Source organism: Hyla sarda, chromosome 5 (assembly GCF_029499605.1).
Source record: "Hyla sarda isolate aHylSar1 chromosome 5, aHylSar1.hap1, whole genome shotgun sequence".
Taxonomy (NCBI): domain Eukaryota; kingdom Metazoa; phylum Chordata; class Amphibia; order Anura; family Hylidae; genus Hyla; species Hyla sarda.
In genome coordinates, this window is record NC_079193.1 from 290,471,538 (window position 1) to 290,499,320 (window position 27,783).

Below are 27,783 nucleotides of genomic sequence, written 5' to 3' on the forward strand. Positions count from 1 at the left end.
TAACAAGGGGGCATCCTCTACGTCTTCTTTACTGTAAGAGCAGTGAGACTATGGAACGCTCTGCCAGAGGAGGTGGTCATGGGGAACTCTGTAAAAGAATTCAAAAGGGGTCTGGATGCATTTTTTGAGAGTAATAACATTGCTGGTTATATATACTAGATTTATAGGGACAGAACGTTGATCCAGGGATTTATCTGACTGCCATATTTGGAGTCGGGAAGGGATTTTTACCTCTAGTGTTTTTTGCCTTCCCTTGCATCAACTCAGTAGGGACTCATTAGGGTTATAGGTTGAACTTGATGGACTCTGGTCTTTTTTCAACCTTATTAACTATGTGTATAAGGGATACCTGTTCAATTACTTGTTAACACAAATAGCTATTCAGCCAATCACATGGCAGCAATTTAATGCATTTAGGCATTTGACGTGGGCAAGACAATTTGCTAAAGCTCAAACCAAGCATCAGAATGAGGAATAAAGGATTTATGTGACTTAGAATAGGGTATAGTTGTTGGTGCCAGATTGGCTCTACATCTCTAGGGTTTACAGAATGGTCTGACAAAAGACAACATATCCAGCTGTTGTGTGAAGGAAAATGCCTTGTTGATGTCAGAGGTCAGAATAGGCAGATTGTTTTGAGAGGACTCTGAACCCACAACACATCCAGCTTTGAAGTAGATGGGTTACAGCAGCAGGAGGTTCCACTCCTGTCAGCTAAGCAAAGAAAAATGAGGCTTCAATTCACAAAGTTTACCAGAATTGGACAATAGAAAACTGGAAGAACATTTCCTGGTCCTATGAGTTTTGATTCCAGCTGTGACATTCAGATCGCATGGTCAGAATTTGATGTAAACAAGATAAAAGCATGGATCCCTCCTCACTTTTTTCAACAGTTCAGGCTGGTGGAAGTGGTGTAATTGTGTGGGGACCTTTTCTTTTCACTTTTAATAAGTTTAGGCTCCTTAGCACCAACTGAGCATCATTTAAACATGACAGCCTGCCTGAGTATTGTTGCTGAGCATGTCCATCCCTTTATAATCACAGTGTACCCATCTTCTGATGGCTACTTGACAATGAGTTCACTGTACTCAAATAGCCTTCACAGTTACCACATTTTAATCCACTAGATCACCTTTGGGATGTGGTGAATCATGGATGTGCAGCCGATAAATCTGCAGCAACTGCATGATACCGTTATGTATATAAGGATCAAAATCAAGGATCAACATTTTTAGGGCTGATACCGATACCAATAATCTGTCACCTTTCAGGCCGATAGCCGATAACTTGTACCGATATTCCGGTATAAGTTATCGGCTATTTCAACCCCACCGGCGGGGCAGAAGCCATTGCAGATCAATGATTTAAAGCGGGCGCTTTAAATCAATGAACTGCATCGGCTTTTGCGGTGCCAGAGACCGCCACCGCCACCCGCTTCTCTCCCCCTGCCTGTCCAGAGTCTAACCACCACAGTTGCCCCATCGCCCCCCCCATCCTCTGCCGACATACCTCCGCTGCCCTATTGCCTCCCCCATCCTCTGGCCACATGCCGCTGCCACATGCCGCTGCCCCATCGCCTCCCCCTCATCCTTTGCCCACATACGGCCGCTGCCCCATCACCTCCCCCCTATCCTCTGCCCACATACCGCTGCTGCCCCATCGCCTCCCCCCATCCCCGGTGTAATAATTACCTGTTCCCGGGGGTCCGCGATCCTTCTGGCTCCGTCGGCGCCCTGCGCTGTCACTGTGCGTACTGACGGTGACGTCACATTGGGGACGTCACTCGTCATTACGCTGCGCAGCGCACAGCAACAGCGCAGGAGCCAGAAGGATCGCGGACCCCCGGGAACAGGTAATTATAACACCGGGGATGGGGGAGGCCATGGGGCAGCGGGGGCGGTATGCGGACAGTGGATGGGGGGAGACAATGGGGCAGCGGCGGCGATGGTCGGGGCGGGGGGGCGGCGCATTATCAGCATATCGGCAAGGTAATTGCCGATACCGATAATGTCAAAAATCCTGATTATCGCCCGATAATATCGGCCAAACAGATAATCGGTCGATCCCTAGTGTCCGGTGAGTGTATACAGAGACATGTTAGTTTATAGGCCTAAAGCCTTGTATGGTAAAATTACCAGGTCCTGATGACAACATTGCTCATGAATTCAAATCACCCCACACATGGATGTACCCACAGACACAAATAATTGCCCCTATTCCAGACAGACACACATGTTCACATGTTCTAAATTCTTTGTGAATTACTGCAAACTACTTTGTGTAAAGCCTACAGGATCTGCTTTCTGTAAACAGAGCTAATTTGACAGCATTCACAAAACGCAAGCTCTTATGAAAAAATAAAAGCCTGGTACTCTCCTGGGGACAGTTTATCCCTCTGTCTGAAAGATCTGTTAATTAGGAATGAATAAGCGCTGATGCCCATAAACCTGAGGAACTGTTATAGGACTTTATCAGTAATTTGCAAATACGCTGGCAGCATACTGTATAAATGGTTTAAAGAAATAGTAAAGCTTTTAATCTCAGCCAAACCTAGATTATGCTCCCATTAAATTAATCACAGTAAAGTACCTTTGCCACATAGGAAGGAAGGTACATTTTATTAGCTTTTACTATAGACGCATTGGGGGTCAATTATTAACATGTGCAACCATTGTTTTCATTTTTTTGCCTGGTCGACATTTATCAAGATACCTGTAACTTTTGATAAATGGTGGCTTATGTTTACATGTGACTTGGAGCTAATATGGAGTACTCTTGTCAGTCAGTGCCTGGTCCCGTTGGAGTGGTCATTGCGCAAATCTGTACAACTTTTGCGAAAGTCATAAATCAGTGAGTAAATTGTGAACCTAGGAAACCACGCCCACAATACTTAAATTGGAAAGTCATATAGGCAGGTGAAAGTTGCATCATAGATGTGGTACACTTCGCAAATATATAGGCTGTATTGGGTCTTAATAAATGACCCCCATGATCTGCACTAGGTGCAGACTGTGAATAGATGCAAGCCTCCCTTTTATGCCAAAATTTTTGAATTTTATGCCTCCCTGAGGATAAAGCTTGTCGTAAATTGGATGTAGAAAAAGGCATGGCCTCCTGCATGACAGATTTATCAGAGGTAGCGTAAAAATAAACAAACAAACAAAAAACAACATATGGGAAATTTATCAAGACGGGTATTTTGCATGCATATGCTACGACCATGGCAGCATTTGCAATTAAATGTATAGGGGACATGCACTTTTTCAATGCAGCTTAAAGACAGGCACTACATCTCCCAGACTGCTACCCAGCATAACAGACTGACAGGCAGCTGCAAAAAGAAGTAAGATCGTGCATCCTGAAAGCTAATGGCAAACCAGCAGGATGCACACACAACCTGTAGACAAGAGTAGTGCTGTTTTTTTAAAAAAAAAGCAACATTTTTTAAATCCTGTACAACTCCTTTAAATTGTAATATACAGTACTACTGTATATTTAAGCAAAACTTGCTTTTTCTTATACCTATTTCTATTTCATAAGTTTATATGTTGAAAGAACAATAATGTAATAGTTACATCTTAAAAGGGGCACTCCAGGAATTAACTTTTTTTAAGCCTGCCCAGAATGTCTGCATTATTAAAAAAATAAAAATTAAAACTGGACTTACCTCCTGCCACTGCCCCATGGCTCTGGTATCCTGCTCCCATCCTCTGGTGCATTCCTCTTCCAGAGGCACCGGGGGAACTGCAGGAGGTAAGTCCAGTTTTTTTCTGTAATGTTGCCATTCTGGGCAGGCTTAAAAAAAAAATTCAGTCCCGGATAACCCATTAAGCTCTCACTGGCCAAATTATTTCATTACTAGTATTGTATAGTGTACTTATAATTGTGTTTTTATGTTTTAGGTGGATGTTTTTACAATTAAATCTGTATATCTTGGTCAACTGCAGAAGATTGTTTTAGGTTTCAACAATCTGGAATCAGGTATGTAAAATTCCACAGTTAGAGTTGAGCAAACTTTTCAAAATTCCCTACAGCAGGGTCGCCAAAGTTTGTCAAAAAGTTCAGTTCTGAGCTAATAAGTTCCTACCAAACCGAGAACTCAACAATTACCCTAAAACATATGTATAACACTACCTAAGAGCCCAAGGTTCTGTAAAACCATGCTATAACCTCTAGCAGTGTACCCAAGTACTTTTGAACTAGTTTTAAGGCTAAGTTAATGTCAAAGTTACAGTGACATGTGGTAACCTTGGTAACTAACAGCTTGTTTAAAAACACATCTGCACTAGCAGATTGTGCATGCTTTACAAAAATTTTAATAACATACAAAAAGTATTCCTTTTTGTTGGCAGTGGCCGGCCGGTATAAAAACACAAAGAAACTGGCAGAAGCAAATGCTTTTTACAATTCTCCCATTTTGGGAAGTAGCAAGAGTTGCAACAGGAGCAACAAATGAAAGCCAAAAAATACCTTTGTTGGGATTGTCTGGTTGTGAAGGCCTGGTAGAAGCAGGTAGTGATAGAAGTGGCTGCAACAGCAACAGTACAGTGTATAACAAATTACAGGAGGGAGGATCTGTGCTTATGTAAGCCCTGTAGTTGTGTGCTTGCCATTAAAGTCAGTTTTTCTGAGGTTTTGGCTGGTTTTGCTTCATCCCATAATGCCGCGGTTAGTTGTCATTGTCAACGTTGTCATCATCATCACTGATATATTGTGTGGGTGCCTCATCCCCTATCCCTTCCCAATTCCATCTCTAAATACTCCTTAGGTCCCACTTCCTAATCCTCATCTAACTCCTCCTCAACATCCATACTGCAGTAAGCCAGATGTGATCCTTCTTCTACCCCTTGCTCAATCATCACCATGAGTGATTGCTCCAGAAGGAATATCAACAACATAATATTGTTCATTCCGCTGCTGTCCCTGCTGACAAAACTTGTTGCCTCTTCAAAGGCCTAAGCGCAACACATGTCAGTGATCAGCTGCCAATGCCTGAGCATAAAGTCCCACCAGCTCCAATAACTGCCCATCTGCTGTATTAGGAAATCAGCCCCATTTTCTTCTGCTGGTACAGGGGATACAACATGTGTAAGGTTCGGTTCCACTGTGTTGAAATGTTGCAGATTTAGCAGTGTTAAGGAGGGTGCTTAAAAGCATAAGGACGGCTAAAGTGAACGCAAACTCTCCTGGACATGGCCATCCCATCCTTCAGACCAACATACCTTTTCAAGAAATTTCTTATGACCAGCTTTGGCACATGTGCCATACACATAGAGTGTGTTATGTCACCCATACGCGGCACAGCCACAATGTTCTTGCCATTATCAGAGAGAATATTGCCAAATCTCAGATTACAAAAGGATATCTAGGGTGACATTTTCTGCTGCAGACAGGGCAGCAAATCCTCTGCTGTGTGGCTTTTTTTGCTCAGGTTTAGCAGATGTAATGCAGCTAGGAGGTAGGAGGGTAAGTTATGCTCTGCCCTTTGGGTGACTGTAAAATGTCCATGTCACAGTATAAATTTACATAATTCGGTCTGCTTTATTCCGTCATTGTCAAACTGCAATATCTAGCATTGTTTCTAGAAAAAAAAACTTTTATCCTAAATTTAGATAAGACATTTAAATGTTTTTAAACAGACTTATGTAAAATCAAAAAAAGATGTATACACTAGTTGTGTAATGCTTGAAACTGCTATATGTCATAAATGTAATGTAAAGGCGCCGGTTAGACTTGTACCTTATTTTTGTAGAATTTCAAGACCTAGCCACCCTGATTACATCCTGTAATAACCCTCTATTATAAAAGGCTTAACCTCTTTATAATAGTTCCTGCCCTGAGTCTGATGAATAGTGAGATGATTATCATGTATGAATATGAATAAGAAGTAAGAAGAGAACTTTATTTAAAAGGCAAAAAAGTCCCCTATTTGATATAATTTCACTGCACACATCTGCTGGATGCATTGTCACAGCATGTTACAAAACCCATGTGGCTTTACAGCATTGTATCAGCTACAATTCTCCTGATTGGATGCTCAAACTATCAGGTGAGAGGAAGGGCTAGGAATGCTCCCAATACAGTGCTCTGGGCACCTAAGAAGTAGATCCTGCCCCTGGGCATGTGTGGCTGCGGCTGGGACATTCTACATTGTCTATACTTGTCTCCCCTCCCCCTCTTTATGGGTCTGTATTGAATAATGTTGAGTTATAAAAGGTTTGCTTTAATATTCTGTAAAAATATATTATTATTTTTGTACGTTCGTAATATTGAAGAGCAACCAACCATCTTCAGATATTTTAAACCTATGCAATTAATTATTTCCTCTTGGCAATTTATTCTGTATTTTATATAGATTCATGGCTTCTTGAGAAAATCATTGTCAAAGAAGACTACACTTGTTCCAGTAACACATTTCTTTACAATGACTGGTTGACAAGGCTTTCTGGGCAAGAGTTTACTAAATCAGAAATTCTGCTGACAGGTAATGCCATTCATTAAGGGAAAACACTGTATCTGATCTACTAAGTGTGTCTTTATCGACAATTTGCTTGCAATTGTTTAGAGCAGGGCCAGACTGGTATCAAAAATAGGCCTGGGCATTTTAGAATCAGAAGACCATTTTATTTGGGTGGAGGTCTAACTGCGGAGACTCCACCAATCACCTTGGTTCAAGGGGCTCTTCAGTTGTTGCAAAGCTACAACTCCCATCATGCCTGGAGCTTCAGTGGTATTATAAGAGCTGGCGAGCCACAGATTGGGGTACAATTTCACCCATCATGACTACAGCAGTGATGGGACACAGTCAAGCAGACTACACAATCATGTGACTCACAGATGACGTCTTCTCTGTTATGTAACATTTTCTTTTCTTCTTCATTTGATCAAAACACTAGGACTTCTTGCAGTAACATCATTTTATGCAGCGTTTAATGCCTGGACATAATTTGTTCCCCACTTTGTTCCTTTCACAATTAGACTATTGAGCATTACTAATATAAACTTGTGTATTATCCAGTAGCATCTTTTACTGTAGTTTCACTATATAAATACATAAATAAGGATTGCACGTAAACACATAAACATAGTTTGTGCAAAGTACGTTAATACTAATTATACAACATATGATCATAATTCCCTGAGCTGCTACTTAAAAAACTGCTCTTAAACCCCTTTCAAATTGCTGCTGTATTTTCCATTTTAGATTGATTTTCATTGTGGAGCGTAAAGTAGTGGATCGCCTGCTGCGCAAAATTCATGTCATGTTTGCCTTTTAAATTTCAAGTTTCACATGCATACTAGCAATTGTTATCAATATCTATGGAAAAATATTTACTGTATTTTTTCAGTGATTGCATTTGTCTGACAATACTACAGCCAAAAAAATACTAATGTGTTACTAGGCTCTCAATAAGAAGAGTAACATGCTAGCGAGTTTCAACTGTAACTGTTCTTGAGGATATTCATAAGTGGATGTTGTCATACTAACACTTTATATAACAAATAACAGGAAAACAAATCTGTATAGTTTTATATCAGCTCAATACTGATTTTTCTTCCAATACTGAATTTCTATTTAACAAAAAAAAAAAAAAAAAACAAGACAATCAAGACAACAGCTCCGGAGATTTAGTAAGGCTAAGGTTTACCATTGGTGAGAATTAATGAGAAAATAATCCACAACCACTCTCCACTCTGGCATTAGGTTCCCTAATATGGTATATGAAAGATAGTTTTCTAATATGGGCAACCCCTTTAGTTTTGGGCCAGCAAAGTAATTTATTTGATGCAATCATAGAACATTGGGATGTTTCCATACTGGGAGGGCAACCCAAGATTGCTTTGTGTCGTCCAGTATTCCAGACAAGCCATGTATGACACTTGATCTCAGCACCCATTGATAGTAGAACCCAAATGAAGCAAACAAAAAAAAAATTGCATTACAAAAAGCTGAAGCACTGCTGTTTAGCATTGATGTAACATCAGTGTACTTCACCACGAAATACATAGCTTGGTACATGATTGTAACAAATTTAGGATTATTTTATTGAATAATACAATTACGCCACCAGGGTATAGCAGGGATCACTTCTTACTTCACCTGTCTTCTGGGCAACATACAGATATGTGTGTTCGACCTAATATTCATGTAACACTGTCTATGAAAACTCTGTATTCCTTTATTGTATAATCAAACAAGAATATATATATATATATATATATATATATATATATATATATATATATATATATATATAAAGACAAACACCCTGAAGCATACACAGTCCTAGACTTGTTCCTTTCACATTTAGACTATTGAGCATTACTAATACAAACTCGTGTATTATCCAATAACAAGGTACAAATGTGCATTACCTGCTGTACAGCAGTTCAGCTTCCTGAATTAATATATTATTCATAAACTAAACAAATCTGTGTGCTTATGAAAATGATGTCAGAACCTTGCATTCATTACTCTACAGATTCCGCTGTGGAACTAAATAAGATAAATTCTTTCAATACACCAACAAAAGGGAAATGGCAACTGCGGGTGCTTGGCACACCCACCTTAGAGGAGAACATGGCTCTATCTGTTGTTTTGTTTGGTACAAATGGTAAAACTTCACCTCAGAACGTGACCAACCTTAACTGGGACCCTATTCTGGTGAGCACTGATGTATTATTATACTGTATGATATGTTGTAACATGATGTGAAGCGTGCTCGTGTCTAACAGACTACAGTCAGACAAGATTTTTATACATTTTTTTTGGAAGAACATGAGCTTCACTGTACCCTTTGAAGGTTCTTCATAGTTGACTTGAAACTTTTGTAATTTACTGGACCATGTTGTTTTGTCTTGTGGGCATGCCCTCTCTCTGTGTTAGCATTACTTCTTATCTATGCCAAAATATAGATGGTATGCTAGGATTTGTAATCTGGGTGGGGGGCTGGACAACATGTCAAATGTTTATACAAATGATGCTAATGCTTTAAATAAATCCTTTAAATAAATCCCTCCTATGCGCAATATTACAGCACAATTAATTTTTTGTTGACATTGTGACACTCCTCCTTTGCATTCAACTTTTGTCATCTTAATTCATCGTGGACAGATCTCTTTTAGGTTGAAGGTGCTACAAGGTTCTTATATGTTTTAGCTCTATGAAATGTAATGCCAGGTTCATTTGGCAGATGACCTTTTAGTATAGGGTAACCAAGCAGAAACTTCCAACTATGTTCTAATGCTTCTCTCACGGGGTTATTACTGTTACGCCGAGCGCTCCGGGTTCCCGCTCCTCCCCGGAGCGCTCGCTTCACCTCCTCCGCTGCAGCGCCCCGGTCACGTCCTCTGACCCGGGGCGCTGCGATCCTGCTGCTAGCCGGGATGCGATTCGCGATGCGGGTAGCGCCCGCTCGCGATGCGCACCCCGGCTCTCCTACCTGACTCGCTCCCCGTCTGTTCTGTCCCGGCGCGCGCGGCCCCGCTCCCTAGGGCGCGCGCGCGCCGGGTCTCTGCGATTTAAAGGGCCACTGCGCCGCTGATTGGCGCAGTGGTTCCAATTAGAGTTATCACCTGTGCACTCCCTATGTTACCTCACTTCCCTTGCACTCCCTTGCCGGATCTTGTTGCCTTAGTGCCAGTGAAAGCGTTCCTTGTGTGTCCCTTGCCAGTGTTTCCAGACCTTCTGCCGTTGCCCCTGACTACGATCCTTGCTGCCTGCCCCGACCTTCTGCTACGTCCGACCTTGCTTCTGCCTACTCCCTTGTACCGCGCCTATCTTCAGCAGCCAGAGAGGTGAGCCGTTGCTAGTGGATACGACCTGGTCACTACCGCCGCAGCAAGACCATCCCGCTTTGCGGCGGGCTCTGGTGAAAACCAGTAGTGGCTTAGAACCGGTCCACTAGCACGGTCCACGCCAATCCCTCTCTGGCACAGAGGGTCCACTACCTGCCAGCCGGCATCGTGACAGTAGATCCGGCCATGGATCCCGCTGAAGTTCCTCTGCCAGTTGTCGCTGACCTCACCACGGTGGTCGCCCAGCAGTCACAACAGATTGCGCAACAAGGCCAACAGCTGTCTCAACTGACCGTTATGCTACAACAGTTGCTACCACAGCTTCAGCAGTCATCTCCTCCGCCAGCTCCTGCACCTCCTCCGCAGCGAGTGGCCGCTCCTGGGATACGCTTATCCTTGCCGGATAAGTTTGATGGGGACTCTAAGTTTTGCCGTGGCTTCCTTTCCCAATGTTCCCTGCATCTGGAGATGATGTCGGACCTGTTTCCCACTGAAAGGTCTAAGGTGGCGTTCGTAGTCAGTCTTCTGTCCGGAAAAGCCCTGTCATGGGCCACACCGCTCTGGGACCGCAATGACCCCGTCACTGCCTCAGTACACTCCTTCTTCTCGGAAATCCGAAGTGTCTTTGAGGAACCTGCCCGAGCCTCTTCTGCTGAGACTGCCCTGTTGAACCTGGTCCAGGGTAATTCTTCCGTTGGCGAGTATGCCGTACAATTCCGTACACTTGCTTCAGAATTGTCCTGGAATAATGAGGCCCTCTGCGCGACCTTCAAAAAAGGCCTATCCAGCAACATTAAAGATGTTCTGGCCGCACGAGAAATTCCTGCTAATCTACATGAACTTATTCACCTAGCCACTCGCATTGACATGCGTTTTTCTGAAAGGCGTCAGGAACTCCGCCAAGATATGGACTCTGTTCGCACGAGGCGTTTCGTCTCCTCGGCTCCTCTCTCCTCTGGTCCCCTGCAATCTGTTCCTGTGCCTCCCGCCGTGGAGGCTATGCAGGTCGACCGGTCTCGCCTGACACCTCAAGAGAGGACACGACGCCGTATGGAGAACCTCTGCCTGTACTGTGCTAGTACCGAACACTTCCTGAGGGATTGTCCTATCCGTCCTCCCCGCCTGGAAAGACGTACGCTGACTCCGCACAAAGGTGAGACAGTCCTTGATGTCTACTCTGCTTCTCCACGTCTTACTGTGCCTGTGCGGATGTCTGCTTCTGCCTTCTCCTTCTCTACAGTGGCCTTCTTGGACTCTGGTTCTGCAGGAAATTTTATTTTGGCCTCTCTCGTCAACAGGTTCAACATCCCAGTGACCAGTCTCGCCAGACCCCTCTACATCAATTGTGTAAATAATGAAAGATTGGACTGTACCATACGTTTCCGCACGGAGCCCCTTCTTATGAGCATCGGATCTCATCATGAGAGGATTGAACTTTTGGTCCTCCCCAATTGCACCTCGGAGATTCTCCTTGGACTTCCCTGGCTTCAACTTCATTCCCCAACCCTGGATTGGTCCACTGGGGAGATCAAGAGTTGGGGGTCCTCTTGTTCCAAGAACTGTCTAAAACCGGTTCCCAGTAACCCTTGCCGTAACTCTGTGGTTCCTCCAGTAACCGGTCTCCCCAAGGCCTATATGGACTTCGCGGATGTTTTCTGCAAAAAACAAGCTGAGACTCTACCTCCTCACAGGCCTTATGATTGCCCTATCGACCTCCTCCCGGGTACTACTCCACCCCGGGGCAGAATTTATCCTCTCTCTGCCCCAGAGACTCTTGCCATGTCCGAATACGTCCAGGAGAATCTAAAAAGGGGCTTTATCCGTAAATCCTCCTCTCCTGCCGGAGCCGGATTTTTCTTTGTCTCCAAAAAAGATGGCTCCCTACGTCCTTGCATTGACTACCGCGGTCTTAATAAAATCACGGTTAAGAACCGCTACCCCTTACCCCTCATCTCTGAACTCTTTGATCGCCTCCAAGGTCCCCACATCTTCACTAAATTGGACTTAAGAGGCGCCTATAACCTCATCCGCATCAGAGAGGGGGACGAGTGGAAAACGGCATTTAACACCAGAGATGGACACTTTGAGTATCTGGTCATGCCCTTTGGACTGTGCAATGCCCCTGCCGTCTTCCAAGACTTTGTCAATGAAATCTTTCGTGATCTATTATACTCCTGTGTTGTGGTATATCTGGACGATATCCTAATTTTTTCTGCCAATCTAGAGGAACACCGCCGGCATGTCCGTATGGTTCTTCAGAGACTTCGTGACAACCAACTCTATGCCAAAATTGAGAAATGTCTGTTTGAATGCCAATCTCTTCCTTTTCTAGGATATTTGGTCTCTGGCCAGGGACTACAGATGGATCCAGACAAACTCTCTGCCGTCTTAAATTGGCCACGCCCCTCCGGACTCCGTGCTATCCAACGCTTTTTGGGGTTCGCCAATTATTACAGGCAATTTATTCCACATTTTTCTACCATTGTGGCTCCTATCGTGGCTTTAACCAAGAAAAATGCTGATCCCAAGTCCTGGCCTCCTCAAGCAGAAGACTCCTTTAAACAACTCAAGTCTGCCTTTTCTTCGGCTCCCGTGCTCTCCAGACCTGACCCTTCCAAACCCTTCCTATTGGAGGTTGATGCCTCCTCAGTAGGAGCTGGAGCTGTTCTTCTACAAAAAAATCCTTCCGGGCATGCTGTCACTTGTGGTTTTTTCTCTAGGACCTTCTCTCCAGCGGAGAGGAACTACTCCATCGGGGATCGAGAACTTCTAGCCATTAAATTAGCACTTGAGGAATGGAGGCATCTGCTGGAGGGATCAAGATTTCCTGTTATTATCTACACCGACCACAAGAACCTCTCCTACCTCCAGTCGGCCCAACGGCTGAATCCTCGCCAGGCCCGGTGGTCTCTGTTCTTTGCCCGATTTAATTTTGAGATCCACTTTCGTCCTGCCGATAAGAACATTAGAGCCGATGCTCTCTCTCGTTCCTCGGATGCCTCAGAAGTTGATCTCCCTCCGCAACACATCATTCCACCTGACTGCCTGATCTCCACTTCTCCTGCCTCCATCAGACAGACTCCTCCAGGAAAGACCTTTGTTTCTCCACGCCAACGCCTCGGAATCCTCAAATGGGGTCACTCCTCCCATCTCGCAGGTCATGCGGGCATCAAGAAATCTGTGCAACTCATCTCCCGCTTCTATTGGTGGCCAACTCTGGAGACGGATGTTGGGGACTTTGTGCGAGCCTGCACTATCTGTGCCCGGGATAAGACTCCTCGCCAGAAGCCCGCTGGTTTTCTTCATCCTCTGCCTGTCCCCGAACAGCCTTGGTCTCTGATTGGTATGGATTTTATTACTGATTTACCCCCTTCCCGTGGCAACACCGTTATTTGGGTGGTCGTTGATCGATTCTCCAAAATGGCACATTTCATTCCTCTTCCTGGTCTTCCTTCTGCGCCTCAGTTGGCTAAACAATTTTTTGTACACATTTTTCGTCTTCACGGGTTGCCTACGCAGATTGTCTCGGATAGAGGGGTCCAATTCGTGTCTAAATTCTGGAGAGCTCTCTGTAAACAACTCAAGATTAAATTAAATTTTTCCTCTGCATATCATCCCCAGTCCAATGGACAAGTAGAAAGAATTAACCAGATCCTGGGTGATTATTTGCGACATTTTGTTTCCTCCCGCCAGGATGACTGGGCAGATCTCCTTCCATGGGCCGAATTCTCGTATAACTTCAGGGTCTCTGAATCTTCCTCCAAATCCCCATTTTTCGTGGTGTACGGCCGTCACCCTCTTCCCCCCCTCCCTACCCCCTTGCCCTCTGGTCTGCCCGCTGTGGATGAAATTTCTCGTGACCTTTCCATTATATGGAGAGAGACCCAAAATTCTCTCTTACAGGCTTCTTCACGCATGAAGAGGTTCGCGGATAAGAAAAGAAGAGCTCCCCCCGTTTTTTCCCCTGGAGACAAGGTATGGCTCTCCGCTAAATATGTCCGCTTCCGTGTCCCTAGCTACAAGTTGGGACCACGCTATCTTGGTCCTTTCAAAATTCTGTGTCAAATTAATCCTGTCTCTTATAAACTTCTTCTTCCTCCTTCTCTTCGTATCCCTAATGCCTTTCACGTCTCTCTTCTCAAACCACTCATCCTCAACCGTTTTTCTCCCAAATCTGTTCCTCCCACTCCTGTTTCCGGCTCCTCGGACGTCTTCTCGGTCAAGGAGATTTTGGCTGCCAAAAAGGTCAGAGGAAAAAATTTTTTTTTAGTAGACTGGGAGGGTTGTGGTCCTGAAGAGAGATCCTGGGAACCTGAGGACAACATCCTTGACAAAAGTCTGCTCCTCAGGTTCTCAGGCTCCAAGAAGAGGGGGAGACCCAAGGGGGGGGGTACTGTTACGCCGAGCGCTCCGGGTTCCCGCTCCTCCCCGGAGCGCTCGCTTCACCTCCTCCGCTGCAGCGCCCCGGTCACGTCCTCTGACCCGGGGCGCTGCGATCCTGCTGCTAGCCGGGATGCGATTCGCGATGCGGGTAGCGCCCGCTCGCGATGCGCACCCCGGCTCTCCTACCTGACTCGCTCCCCGTCTGTTCTGTCCCGGCGCGCGCGGCCCCGCTCCCTAGGGCGCGCGCGCGCCGGGTCTCTGCGATTTAAAGGGCCACTGCGCCGCTGATTGGCGCAGTGGTTCCAATTAGAGTTATCACCTGTGCACTCCCTATGTTACCTCACTTCCCTTGCACTCCCTTGCCGGATCTTGTTGCCTTAGTGCCAGTGAAAGCGTTCCTTGTGTGTCCCTTGCCAGTGTTTCCAGACCTTCTGCCGTTGCCCCTGACTACGATCCTTGCTGCCTGCCCCGACCTTCTGCTACGTCCGACCTTGCTTCTGCCTACTCCCTTGTACCGCGCCTATCTTCAGCAGCCAGAGAGGTGAGCCGTTGCTAGTGGATACGACCTGGTCACTACCGCCGCAGCAAGACCATCCCGCTTTGCGGCGGGCTCTGGTGAAAACCAGTAGTGGCTTAGAACCGGTCCACTAGCACGGTCCACGCCAATCCCTCTCTGGCACAGAGGGTCCACTACCTGCCAGCCGGCATCGTGACAATTACCTTGTTATAAAATTCCACTTTAATTTGTCATTCACAGACCTATCATCATCTGATTTAGCATGTAGTAAATCCACCTGCTTTGATTCTAAAGCCTCACATAATATTGCTTGCCGGTAACCTTTTTTTATTGGAATCTATTTTTCAGGACCTTGGAATGTACAATCCTTAGTTTTAGTGCTGACTACATGGTACATTCCTAGCCCATTTTTTTCTTGTAAATAATGGGCATTATCAAAGCTCAAAAAGCTGTTAAATGGGTATTCAAGCCCCAAAATAACGTATTCTATATCCACAGGACTGCTACGTGCAGCAGGAAGAATTACAGCCTCTTTCCGGAGATTTCGGGGGGTCCCAGAGAATTAGAACTACCCCACAATCAGACACTTATACTCTACCATTATTTGTTAGATTCCAAACAAATTCCTAGGCTTCCTCCTCTCCCCCTTGACAAATAAAAAAATAAATTAGATAATAAATATATATATTTTTAAATAGCGTATGTGGGAGGTAAACATGGAGGGATCCATGAATATATTGTGATTTAAAGCCGCCCATTAATACATTAGTATAACTTTGTGCAGCCCGAGTCCAAATCTCAATCACCCATGTCTGATGGTATATCTTATCTATAGCATATAGAAACACCTTATAGGTTAAACTCCAAATGCCTTAAAAGAAATTCTGTTTGTTTCTATTTCAGATAATTTCCCCTATACAGGTAATGGGAAACCATTCAAAGTCCAAGTTCATGCTTACTATTAGAATAGAGGGAATTAGAACCCATCCCCTTCATCCAACCATACCTGTGTCATCACATTTGTTGACTAAGCCACCTTTATAGAGAGGAAAGATCTATGTATAGTGTTTGCCATGTATTGTTGTATTTGTTTGTTTTTTACTAAACAATACATACAGGAGAAACACAGTTTTAAACTTTGCTTTCATGTCCCTGACTCTGACTTATATTTTGCTGCTATTTTGTTCTATGGAGCTAATCTCCCACAGTACATAGACTTGTTTGCAGCTGCAAGGAAATGTCACTTACACGTCTAACTTGTGACTGCATTTCTGAAAGTCTTTCAGCCATCTATACAGAACACATTCACATCTATTTTTTTTTTTTTATTAAATTTTTGTTTATACCTTTACAAATACAGGAATTTTAAGAAATAAAGTCTAACAGTGTGACTGTCTCTAAATTTCCACTATTTATCTTGGTTTTGGTGACATTTTGACACAGCTTATAAGGCTATTATTGAGATATGTTTGGGGATGTTTTTATCCCCAAAATATCTCAAAAAAAGAAAGAAGTACTTAAATTTGCATCCATAAAAATGTAAGTTGTAAAAATTAAAACTAATGAGAACTTTCAAAGATTTTACCATTAAGTAAAAAAAAAAAAAAAGACTTTTTAATTTTTTGAGATGTTAAAAAGACATTTTTGGAATGTTTTATGTTTTAAAAAAAAAGGGTCAAAACTGTAAGTATGTAGCCTTTCTGTTTTGCATACCTTTCTAGTTTATTATACAAGTTGAAGTAGAATGATTTAGTCTTTGAAATAACTACATACCACAATAGGGGTACTATAGATGGTCTTCCAATGCACGATATCAACTGCATTTCTGTCTATAAAATGACCCAACATACATAATAGAAATACTGCCAATTCCCATTCTGAAGTAAATATTGTAGGATAATTCTTAAATGTTAGATTGTATAGAACAGTTTTTTGTTTTTTTTTCAAAAGCTTAGAACACATTCCATTATTTGTACGCTGGATTAATATGCTGATTTAGAAATAATTTCATGTATGATCACTCCTGACAGCTGAGTGTTGGAAACATGGAGAACATAATAAAGGCTTCATTCCTGTCCATGGGTCTAAGCTCTGAGAGAGGACTCCATTTACAGAAGGTACATGTCATGTTAATTGATTGTGATCGCTTAATAGAAATTCTACCCTGGCTCCCACCAGTCATTTCCTAAAAAACTCTTTAAAGTCATATGCATTGCAATGAACAAATGCCCTCTGCATAATTTCCAGCCTGGTTAATACATAACAAATGAGTTTTAACTATGCACAAGATGTTCTTTTATGTCTCCCTTTCATGCAGTATTTATATGAAATACCACACTGCAGAGAATGTAGCCTTTATCAGTGTCCGTGTCATGGACACACTTTCTCTTTAACAATCAACATTTCCTTATATTTAGTGATATATATGGGACAATGCATTTTTTGTGTTTTAAAAGTTGAGTTTTACACGAATACTTCAAAGGTGCAGTGTGGTGGCTGCTTTGACAGCATGGACACAGAAGTAGAAGTACTATGGAGCAAGTATTGTCATAACATGGACAACCTTAACTATATATATTGTACTTACTCCTTAACTTTGGTATATTGTCTAATGTTTAGTATTTTTATAAAGCAACAATCTACACTTTCCCTTAATGAGGCTCATATGGCTTAATATATGTGTGACAAATATCGTTATTAGTTTCATGCAATATAAAATTTACCATTAACCTCCCATTGCCATGGACGTAACAATTTTTTCAAGCAATTATTCCCTTAAAGGCAATCTGTCAGCAGTATCCCCTGTACTAAAGCTTTTACACAGGCTTGTAGTGAGGGTGATGCTGATCATAACGATACCCACTGCGTCCCGATTCGCCCAGCCGTCTCACCACAATTCACTTTTTTCTTTATATGCAAATGAGAACCTTGGGGCATGGACAAAGCTCCGAACCAAGCTAGGGGCACCCTGACGTCATCTTCGCTGGGCGGGAACTCCACCGGGCTCATAAATATTCATAACCCCCCTCCCTGCTCTTGCGCCCTATATTAGTGTACTGCGCTTGCACCACTTCCCTTGCTGCTCTTGCACCCCATGTTAGTGTATGACACATGTGCTGTACACTAACACGTGGCATAAGAGCAGGGAGGGGGGTTATGAATATTGAAGAGCCGGGCGGAGCGCCCGCCCGGCAAAGATGACATCAGCGTGCCCCTAGCTCGGTTTCGGAGCTCCACCAATGCCCTAAGGCCCTAATTTGCATAAAAATAAAAAAGCCAATTGCGGCGGAATGGCTGGGCAAATCTGGACGATGTGAGTATCATTATGATCAGCATCACCCGCACTACAAGCCTGTATGACAGCTTTAGTTCGGGTGATACTGCTGACAGATTACCGTTAAAGGGGTACCCCGCCCCTAGACATCTTATCCCCTATCCAGAGGATAGGGGATAAGATGTCTGATTGCGGGGGGCTCTCCCTGCAGCACCCTGAGTCCGTCCCCTGTGATGTCACAACCACACCCCCTCAATGTAAGTCTATGGGAGGGGGCCGTCATGAGGGGGGCATGGCTGTGATGTCAGCGCCACATCTCTAGTCATCAGGCACAGAGTGAAGTTTGCTCTGTGCACCTGGTGACTGTGGTGCCGCAGCAGAGATCCCCTATCCATCCTTTGGATAGGGGATAGGATGTCTAGGGGGGGGAGTATTCTTTAAGCTTGGGCTGGGCTTTGGCTACGGTTTATAAGCAAGCACATGATTCCCATTGCCAACTAACCTACAAGACTACCTACATGGCTACCATACAGCTAAACTACAATCCAATCACCGATCACAACAAAAAATGAACATGTTAGCATAACATACTCATGGAGCAATATTCTTAAATAACATATGGAATTTCTCTTAAAACAATTAAAGCAGCTTTGTCAAATTTCCAATGTTACCCTGTCTGTAATAGTGATAGGTTTAAAGTTTTGGTTAGATAAAAAGAAAATTGTGTTGGACAATAACATTAATATTATACAGTTTTTGTATTCTAAAATTTTAAATTGTCATAAAATAAATGTAAAAAAAAGTTCTATCACAATGTTTCATTCTCACTCAAGATTCGTATGAGAGATGTGAATACCAACCAAGAAATAAGTTTTTATCCAGATAAGGTGTACCTACCTTGTGAAGATGGCTTTGAAAATGTGGTTGAAGTAGCAGTAGTCCTTCCCAACCAACCACCATTGGAAGGTAAGGTTTTAAACTTAAAGAGTACCTTTCACAATGATACGGTGTGTGTGTGTTTACTGTCTGGGCATTTTTATAGCTCTAGACTTGACCCGACATGACGCAGTCAGGAGTCAAAGTGAAGGACATCCCATTCAAAGGCTATAGGATTTCTGGCATTTCAACTCTTGATCTCGTCATCTCCGGCAAAGTCTCAAGCTACGAGAATGCCTAGCCAGTTTACACATATCGTGTCAACAAAATGTTGCTGAAGGTACTCTTTAAAGTAGTTCTCCACTTTAGATAATTTCTTTTCACAAGCATTTTTAGGATATAGGGTGTTAATTGAGGTTAGTGTGTCCTCCCTTACCACATAATTCTCACCTGTCAGTAGTGTTGAAGGGCAGCTTTTGAAAAATTCAGTGTATCTGTGTGTTATGTGATTATCCAATTACTTCAGTCCATTCCCCTTTTGATGCAACCAGAGAGCCCAGAGGGCCAGATTGACATCTTCTAAAAACCGGACCCTTTCTCAAGTGCACGCACTTGAGAAAGGGTTTGGGTTCGGACCCGAAACGCGTTGTATGTGCTATCTTACTTGTTTTATGCTATTTATCTTGGAATAAATCTTTTTTACTCTGGAGAAGTGCCATCACTGGGATCATTTGCCTATCAATGTCCTTTTTTATACAGAATTCATGAGTTTGCATAATCCTTCATCTCCTCACCATACTTCATTGTTTTACTTGAAATGTGTTTATAAGGTGCTTTAGAGTAACACACAGGCGAAGTAGCACTTATAAAGGGGTTGCACTTATAAAGGTAAATTCTCAGCTTTTTTACAACATAACCTATAGACTACCTATGGACAGCCCTTTGTTTGGTACATTACCCTAAATTTAAAGAGTGATTATGCCACTTTTCCCAGCAATAACAGTAGACATCTAAAAGTCCCATCAATGGTAAAATATCTTGTTCCATTGGGGAAAGCTGTTGCTTAGAGGAGGCTAAACTAGACAATTCATGTAACATTCTAAACAATTACTAAATCTGCCATGAACTACCTATGCAATCTCTTTCTTTAACCCCTTAAGGACCCTTGACGTACTCATACGTCATGACAGGGCGGGGATCGGACCTGGATGACTGCTGAAATCATTAAGCAGGCAACCCGTGCAAAGGCCAAGGGGGTCATCAGACCGCCCCCCCCCCCCATGTCGGCGATCGCAGCAAATCGCAAGTGAATTCACACTTGCGATTTGCGCGATTCCGGGTCATTACGGGTCTATGGTGACCCGGTGACCCAGAATAGAAGGGGGATCGCGGGTGTCCATGACACCCACAATCCCCCTGAAGGGGTAGGAGTGAGGTGGCAGGGGTGCCACCCCTCCTATCCCTGCTATTGGTGGTCTAGACGCGACCACCAATAGCAGATCGGGGGCGGGGGGGTTAACTTTCGTTTTCCCCGTCCTGCCCACCCACAATAGGCGGGGCAGGACGGGGAAACCCGACGGGGACCGGCGCCGAAGATCCACTTACCGATCCGAAGGCTGCAGGCGACGGAGATCGGCGGGCGGTGACGTCGTGCGGCTGGATCCTACGGAAGCCGGTGAGTTGCTGGAGGGTACAGTCTGAGACCACTAGAGAGTGGTCTTTAACTGTAGCCCTCCAGATGTTGCAAAACTACAACTCCCAGCATGCCCAGACAGCTGTTTGGGCATGCTGGAATATGTAGTTTTGCAACAGCTGGAGGGCTACAGTTTGAGACCACTATCTAGTGGTCTCCAAACTGTATCCCTCCAGATCTTGCAAAACTACAACTCCTAGCATGTCCAAACAGCTGTTTGCTGTCCAGGCATGCTGGGATTTGTAGTTTTGAAACAGCTGGAGGACCACAGTTTGGAGGTCACTTTGCAGTGGTCTCTAAAACTGTAGTCCTCCAGATGTTGCAAAACTGCAAATCCCAGCATGCCCAAACAGCTGTCTCGGCATGCTTTGAGTTGTAGTTGCGTACCTCCAGCTGTTGCATAACTATATCTTCCAGCATGCCGATTGGTGATCAGTACATGCTGGGTGTTGTAGTTTTGCAACAGCTGGAGGCACACTAGTTGGAAAATACTGAGTTAGGTAACAGAACCTAACAGAAGGTTTTCCAACCAGTGTGCCTCCATCTGTTGCAAAACTACAACTCCCAGCATGCACGGTCTGTCAGTACATGCTGGGAGTTGTAACAGCTGGAGGTTTGCCCCCCCAGGTGAACGTACAGGGTACATTCACACGGGCAGGTTTACAGTAAGTTTCTTGCTTCAAGTTTGGGCTGCTGCAAATATTTTGCCGCAGCACAAACTCCTAGCGGGAAACTCACTGTAGTACGCCAGTGCGAATGTACCCTAAAAACACTACACTAACACATAATAAAAAGTAAAACACCACATATACACCCCCTTACACTGTCCCCCCCCCAATAAAAATTAAAAACGTATTGTACGGCAGTGTTTCCAAAACGGAGCCTACAGCTGTTGCAAAACAACAACTCCCAGCATTTCTGGACAGCCACTGACTGTCCAGGCATGCTGGGAGTTTAGCAACAGCTGGAGGCACCCTGTTTGGGAATCACTGGTGTAGAATACCTCTATGTCCACCCCTATGCAATCCCTAATTTAGTCCTCAAATGCGCATGGCGCTCTCTCACTTCAGAGCCCTGTCGTATTTCAAGGAAACAGTTTAGGGCCACATATGGGGTATCTCCGTACTCGGGAGAAATTGCACTACAAATTTTGGGGGGCTTTTCTCCTTTTACCCCTTATGAAAAGGAAAAGTTGGGGTCTACACCAGCCTGTTGGTGTAAAAAAATAAAAACATTTACACTAACATGCTGGTGGTGCCCCATACTTTTTATTTTCACAAGCGTTAAAAGGAAAAAAAGACCCCCAAAATTTGTAATGCAAAATTTCTCCTGAGTACAGAAATACCCCATATGTGGTCGTAAAATGCTCTGCGGGTGCACAACAAGGCTCAGGAGTTAGAGCGCACCATGTACATTTGAGGCCTAAATTGGTGATTTGCACAGGGGTGGCCGATTTTACAGCAGTTCTGACATAAACGCAAAAATATAAATACCCACATGTGACCCCATTTTGGAAACTACACCCCTCACGTAATGTAATAAGGGGTACAGTGAGCATTTACACCCCACAGGTGTCTGACAGATTTTTGGAACAGTGGTACGTGAAAATGAAAAATGTAATTTTTCATTTGCACAGCCCACTGTTCCAAAGATCTGTCAAACGCCAGTGTGGTGTAAATACTCACTGCACCCCTTATTAAATTCTGTGAAGGGTGGAGTTTCCAAAATGGGGTCACATGGGGGTCCACTGTTCTGGCACCACGTGGGGCTTTGTAAACGCACATGGCCCCTGGCTTCCATTCCAAACAATTTTTTTCCCAAAAGCTCAATGGCGCTCCTCCTCTTCTGAGCATTGTAGTTTGCCCGCAAAGCATTTTACGTCCTAACATGGGGTATTTCCATACTCAGAAGAGATGGGGTTAAGAGATGGGGTTACAAATTTTGGGGGTCATTTTGTCCTATTATCCCTTGTAAAAAAAAATTACATTTGAGGGAAAAGTAACATTTTAGTGAAAAAAAAATAATAATTTTCACATCCAACTTTAACGAAAAGTCGTCAAACACCTGTGGGGTGTTAAGGCTCACTGGACCCCTTTTTACGTGCCTTGAGGGGTGTAGTTTCCAAAATAATATGCCATGTGGTTATTTTTTTTTTTTTTTTTTGCTGTTCTGGCACCATAGGGGCTTCCTAAATGTGACATGCCCCCCAAAAACCATTTCAGAAAAACTCACTCTCCAAAATCCCACTGTCGCTCCTTCCCTTTTGAGCCCTCTACTGCGCCTGCCGAACACTTGACATACACATATGAGGTATTTTCTTACTCGAGAGAAATTGGGTTACAAATTTTAGGAAGATTTCTCTCCTTTTACCCCTTGTAAAAATTCAATAACTGGGTCTACAAGAACATGCGAGTGTAAAAAATGAAGATTTTGAATTTTCTCCTTCAATTTTCTGCTATTCCTATGAAATACCTAAAGGGTTAACAAACCTTTTGAATGTCATTTTGAATACTTTGAGGGGTGCAGTTTTTATAATGGGGTCATTTGTGGGGTATTTCTAATAAGAAGACCCCTCAAATCCACTTAAAACAGAACTGATTCCTGAAAATTTCGATTTAGAAAATTTTGTGAAAAAGCAGAAAATTGCTACTATACTTTGAAGCCCTCTGATGTCTTCCAAAAGTAAAAACATGTCAACTTTATGATGGAATCATAAAGTAGACATATTGTATATGTGAATTAATATATAATTTATTTGGAATATTAATTTTCCTTATAAGCAGAGAGCTTCAAAGTTTTAAAAAATGCACAATTTTCAATTTTTTCATAAAATTTTGGAATTTTTCACCAAGAAATAGTAGAATATGTCACGAAAAAACAATCTCGGAATCAGAATGAAAGGTAAAAGCATCCCAGAGTTATTAATGTTTAAAGTAACAGTGCTCAGATGTGCAAAAAATGGCCGGGTCCTACAGTGAAAATTGGCTGAGTCCTTAAGGGGTTAATACCAATAGTATTTTTTTTCCAACTACCAGTTGTCATGAACAATCATGTACACGATGTACTGCAATGCAGCACAGGCAATGAAGAAACACAAAATAAATAATTATATACATTATACATAGCATAACAGTATAACATGAAGTGTTTCTCTACACTATAAATCACAAGACATGCTACACTAACATTTTTGCATAATGAAATACTACATGTCAACCAATAAAGTATTCAAGATAGTAATGAGTGTTGGGGTGTGGGAAGGAGGACATAGGGAAGCCTGACAAGAGACATGCACAAAAGTGAGTGTTGGAAGGACAAGGATGTTAGACCTCTTCATTTGAAAGTCAAGAGGGAACAGATTCTTAGAAACTGTGTCTCAGTCTGCAGCAGTCAATGACAGACATGCTCACCATTCCCAAGATGAGAGGATTATTGACAGTAACGTAACTAGGGTCCTGTGGGCCCTAGGGCCAATTTTGTACCTGCCCTTCCCCCCTTCACTGCGATAGATAGGTTATAGTTAACATAATATAGGAAAGACAATCTTCTTTACATGATATTACTTTATACCCCTAAATAAAAGTCAAACAGTAACCTAATAATACCAGCATGCAAGCCGCGAATATTATTACTACAAGTTCCACAAATAAAGCGAAGACCAATAATCATCTCCTCCATGCACTGACCCATATAGATGTAGATACCAGCTCTACACAGGCTCTACAGACTTTATAAGTGATTACAGTGCACTTACATCCACTGACTTACAGGGAATGTTTTCTTTGAGTAAATCACAGGTGCCATCTCTCACATCAGAGCCGTTCCCCTTTGCATTCACTCTTTATCTGGCGCAGGCATCATGAAGACTTCTCATCTTTGTAAGAAAACATTTTAGACTCCTATCCACCACTATTCCTCACCTCTTTACGAACTTCACATCTGTTTTATCCCACATAGAAACAGTACCACCTTTGTGCCATCCTATAGTAATCAAGCCCCTCTGACCCCCCATTTAATAGTTAGACCCCCTCTGTGCCCCCTATTTAGAAGTTAAGCACTCTCTGTGCACCCATGTAGAAGTTATACCCCCTCTGTGCCCCCATAAAGTAGTTGGGCCTCTGTGCCCTTACATAGAAGTTGGGCCCACTTTGTGCACTCATATAGAAGTAAGGCTCTGTGCTCTTAATTTAGTAGTTAGGCCCCTCTGTGCCCGCATATAGCAGTATGGCCCCTTTATGAATCATATGTAGTCAATTTTGGCTCATCTTTGACCCATGTAGTTATTTAGCCCTGTATAGTGCTTATGGGCCCTCTATGTGCCCTCACATTGTCCCCTATATAGGTGTAAGGTCCCATGTAAAAAAAAAGAAAAATCACTTACCTGTCATATCCTGCAGCTCCTGGTACTTCATCTCCTCTCCTCAGCTCCTCTTTTCTTGAAAGTCTGAGAGCAGTCAGCATCATACAGAGCCAGCTGCCTTCTCTTAAGCAACAGAACAGGGAGACTGCAGTTCATTGTTCTGTTCTTCCCTACATTCCAGCTATGTGCATGTCTTGATGATGCACACATGGTTAAAAATGCTGTTCATGCCTGGCAACCCAGGCCATATGACCCCTTCCCCTGCTGGCTCAATCATTAGGCACCTCATTCTTGGCTAGCCATGTAGCATCTGTAAAATGGCACCAGGCCCAATTGTTTACCCCAATAGATTGATTCCCAAGAAAATAGTCTGAATGGTATAATAAGCTGTTCTAGGATACAGAGCATTTACGTTTATGTTTCAGGGCACCTAACAGGCCTTGTGAAAATTGGCACTTCTAAAAAAGGTACAAAGGTCTTTTCTCCCTTAAACAGCACCTTAGGTAGTGCAGAGTTATACACAGATTACAGCCATTCATAAATTACCTTTTAAATAGGCACTGTCAGATCCAAAAACTTTTTGTATGTTGTTACTGATGAAAAAATTTAATATTTACTAAAGAAAACGACCACTGGAAATCCCATCACATCCCCACACCTACTGGGACACTAACTAGTCCTGCAGCAGCATCAGACTTGTCACCCTTGTCCACAAGAAATGACTCATGGACAAGGCAGCATGAGCAGACACATCAATTACCTCCCACCACCACAAGAGAGGGCCCCTTGCTCCTGAGAGAACATGTACATGGTCAGGATTAGATACTGAGAAAGGCTGGGTTCACACCACGATTCTTACATATGGAGACCAGATCTGGCTGGGGGATGTGAAAAACGGGCGCTCCCGTATCCCAGCAGGACCCGGCCCCCATCTCATTCATTTGAATGAGCCAGCTGGAGTCAGTTAGTGATCTGGTTTTGTGGCCGGACATGGTATACTACGGTATACTATGTCTTTAAGTCCAGTCACAAAACCGGATATGGGCGTAAAATGAGCCAACAAAAGTCACTATCTTACTCCATTTGGCTCATTCAAATGAATTAGATGGGGGCCAGGTCCGGCTGGGACATGGGAGCACCCAGTTTTCACATCTCCCAGCCGGATTCGATCCTTGTATGTAAGACTCGTGGTGTGAGCCCAGCCTAACATTTTTTATTTGTGGGATCTGACAGGTACCATTTAAAGGCTCATGCCAAAAGCCCCACTCCTTAGCTCCTTACTCCTTAGCTCTGATAAGTTTGTTGATGATCATAGGATTTGGGTCTGCAGGTACTCTGGACAACATCCTCATAGTATAATGAAGTGTTTTGATTGTAAGGGAAAACTTCGTTAAAGGACCTTTTCTGCACAAAATTGACCAGTCTTAAATGTGTACTCTCGTGGAAAACTTTTTTATTTTAAATCAACTGGTGCCAGAAAGTTAAACAGATTTGTAAATTACTACAATCAAAAAATCTTAATCCTTCCAGTACTTATTAGCTGCTGAATATTACAGAGGAAATGGTTTACTTTTTGGAACACAGAGCTCTCTGCTGACATCATGACCACAGTGCTATCTGCTGACATCTCTGTCCATTTTAAGAACTGTCCAGAGTAGGAGAAAATCCTCATAGCAAACATATGCTGCTCTGGAGAGTTCCTAAAATGGACAGAGATGTCAGCAGAGATAAATGTGGTCATGATGTCAGCAGAGAGCTCTGTGTTCCAAAAAGAAAACCATTTCCTCTTTAGTATACAGACCCTAAAAAGTACTGGAAAGATTAAGATTTTTTTAATAGAAATAATTTGCAAGTCTGTTTAACTTCCTGGCACCAGTTGATTAAAAAAAAAAAAAGTTTTCCACGGGAGTACACCTTTAAGTATTCACTGCCACTTTTGATATAATAATGTCAGAACCCGTAGGGTGAATCTGTACTGAGAGTCTTTTGTTTGTCGGGTTGCTGTGGCTATGCCTAGCTTTCTGGGCTGGTCAGCTGACCCCATTGAGTTCACTTGTGTAGATGACTATATAAACCTGCAGTCTGCTTTCAGGCTTTGCCTGTGAAAGAGCTCTCTCTAGTAACTAGCGTTTATAACCTGTATTCCTTATCATCTGGTATTTTGCTTTCTGACTCTTCTCCTGATTTAGCAATTCTGTACTTTGACATTTCCTGATACCAACTTGGCTAGTAGACTCTGACTTATTTTGTGTGGTTCTTTAGGATCATTTCTGTTAGTTTGTTTGCCTCCTGACATTTTCCCGACCAGAGTCTGCCTTTGTAGTTTATTTTGTTGAGGGTGACTCCCATCACTTATTTAGCACCGTGGTTGTCGATCCGCTGTTTAGAGCGGATAGGCAAGTAAGCAGGGTCAGAGGGAGGGGTGAGATCAGGACTGCACTCCTTCCCTGTCCAGACATGACAAATAGATTTTGTATGCCATGAGAACCATGATGAAACCAAAAATTTGCATAATCTGAGGTTCATGTTTTATTACGAAGACGTGTGTGTGTGTCTTTGTGTCAAAAGCACTGTTTTGTATAAATGTATAGAAAACCTTACTGTATACTTCAAAATAGTTTTGGGATGTTACAGCTACTGTATACAGTAAAACCTTTCTAGACTTTTCATAATATTTCTGTATCACTAACATTTCTCTCTGTGTTAATTTTTATCTCTTTCTAGAAGTGACATATTCAGTTTATGTAAAGACTGGAGACTTCCCCGCATCTAGTACAGATGCAGACGTTTTTATCACACTATATGGAGAAAATGGAGATTCATGCAAAAGAAGACTAATGCATATGCTATTACCTGGAGTATTTTGCAAGGGAAAGGTCTGT

At 43.2% G+C, this 27,783-nt stretch overlaps 1 protein-coding gene across 4 annotated transcripts in view; it reads left to right on the top strand.

Annotated features, from left to right (window-relative positions):
- Positions 1–27,783, top strand: part of LOC130274080 (lipoxygenase homology domain-containing protein 1-like) — a 316,463-nt gene that overhangs the window by 108,609 nt on the left and 180,071 nt on the right. For 3 of the 4 annotated variants that reach the window (XM_056521934.1, XM_056521930.1, XM_056521933.1), the window contains 6 exons: positions 3,903–3,981; positions 6,356–6,484; positions 8,484–8,665; positions 16,729–16,815; positions 18,806–18,938; positions 27,626–27,777. In XM_056521934.1, the coding sequence (XP_056377909.1) occupies positions 3,903–3,981; positions 6,356–6,484; positions 8,484–8,665; positions 16,729–16,815; positions 18,806–18,938; positions 27,626–27,777 (762 nt within the window). The remainder of the gene's footprint in view (positions 1–3,902; positions 3,982–6,355; positions 6,485–8,483; positions 8,666–16,728; positions 16,816–18,805; positions 18,939–27,625; positions 27,778–27,783) is intronic. The other variant, XM_056521931.1, reaches the window with a different exon arrangement.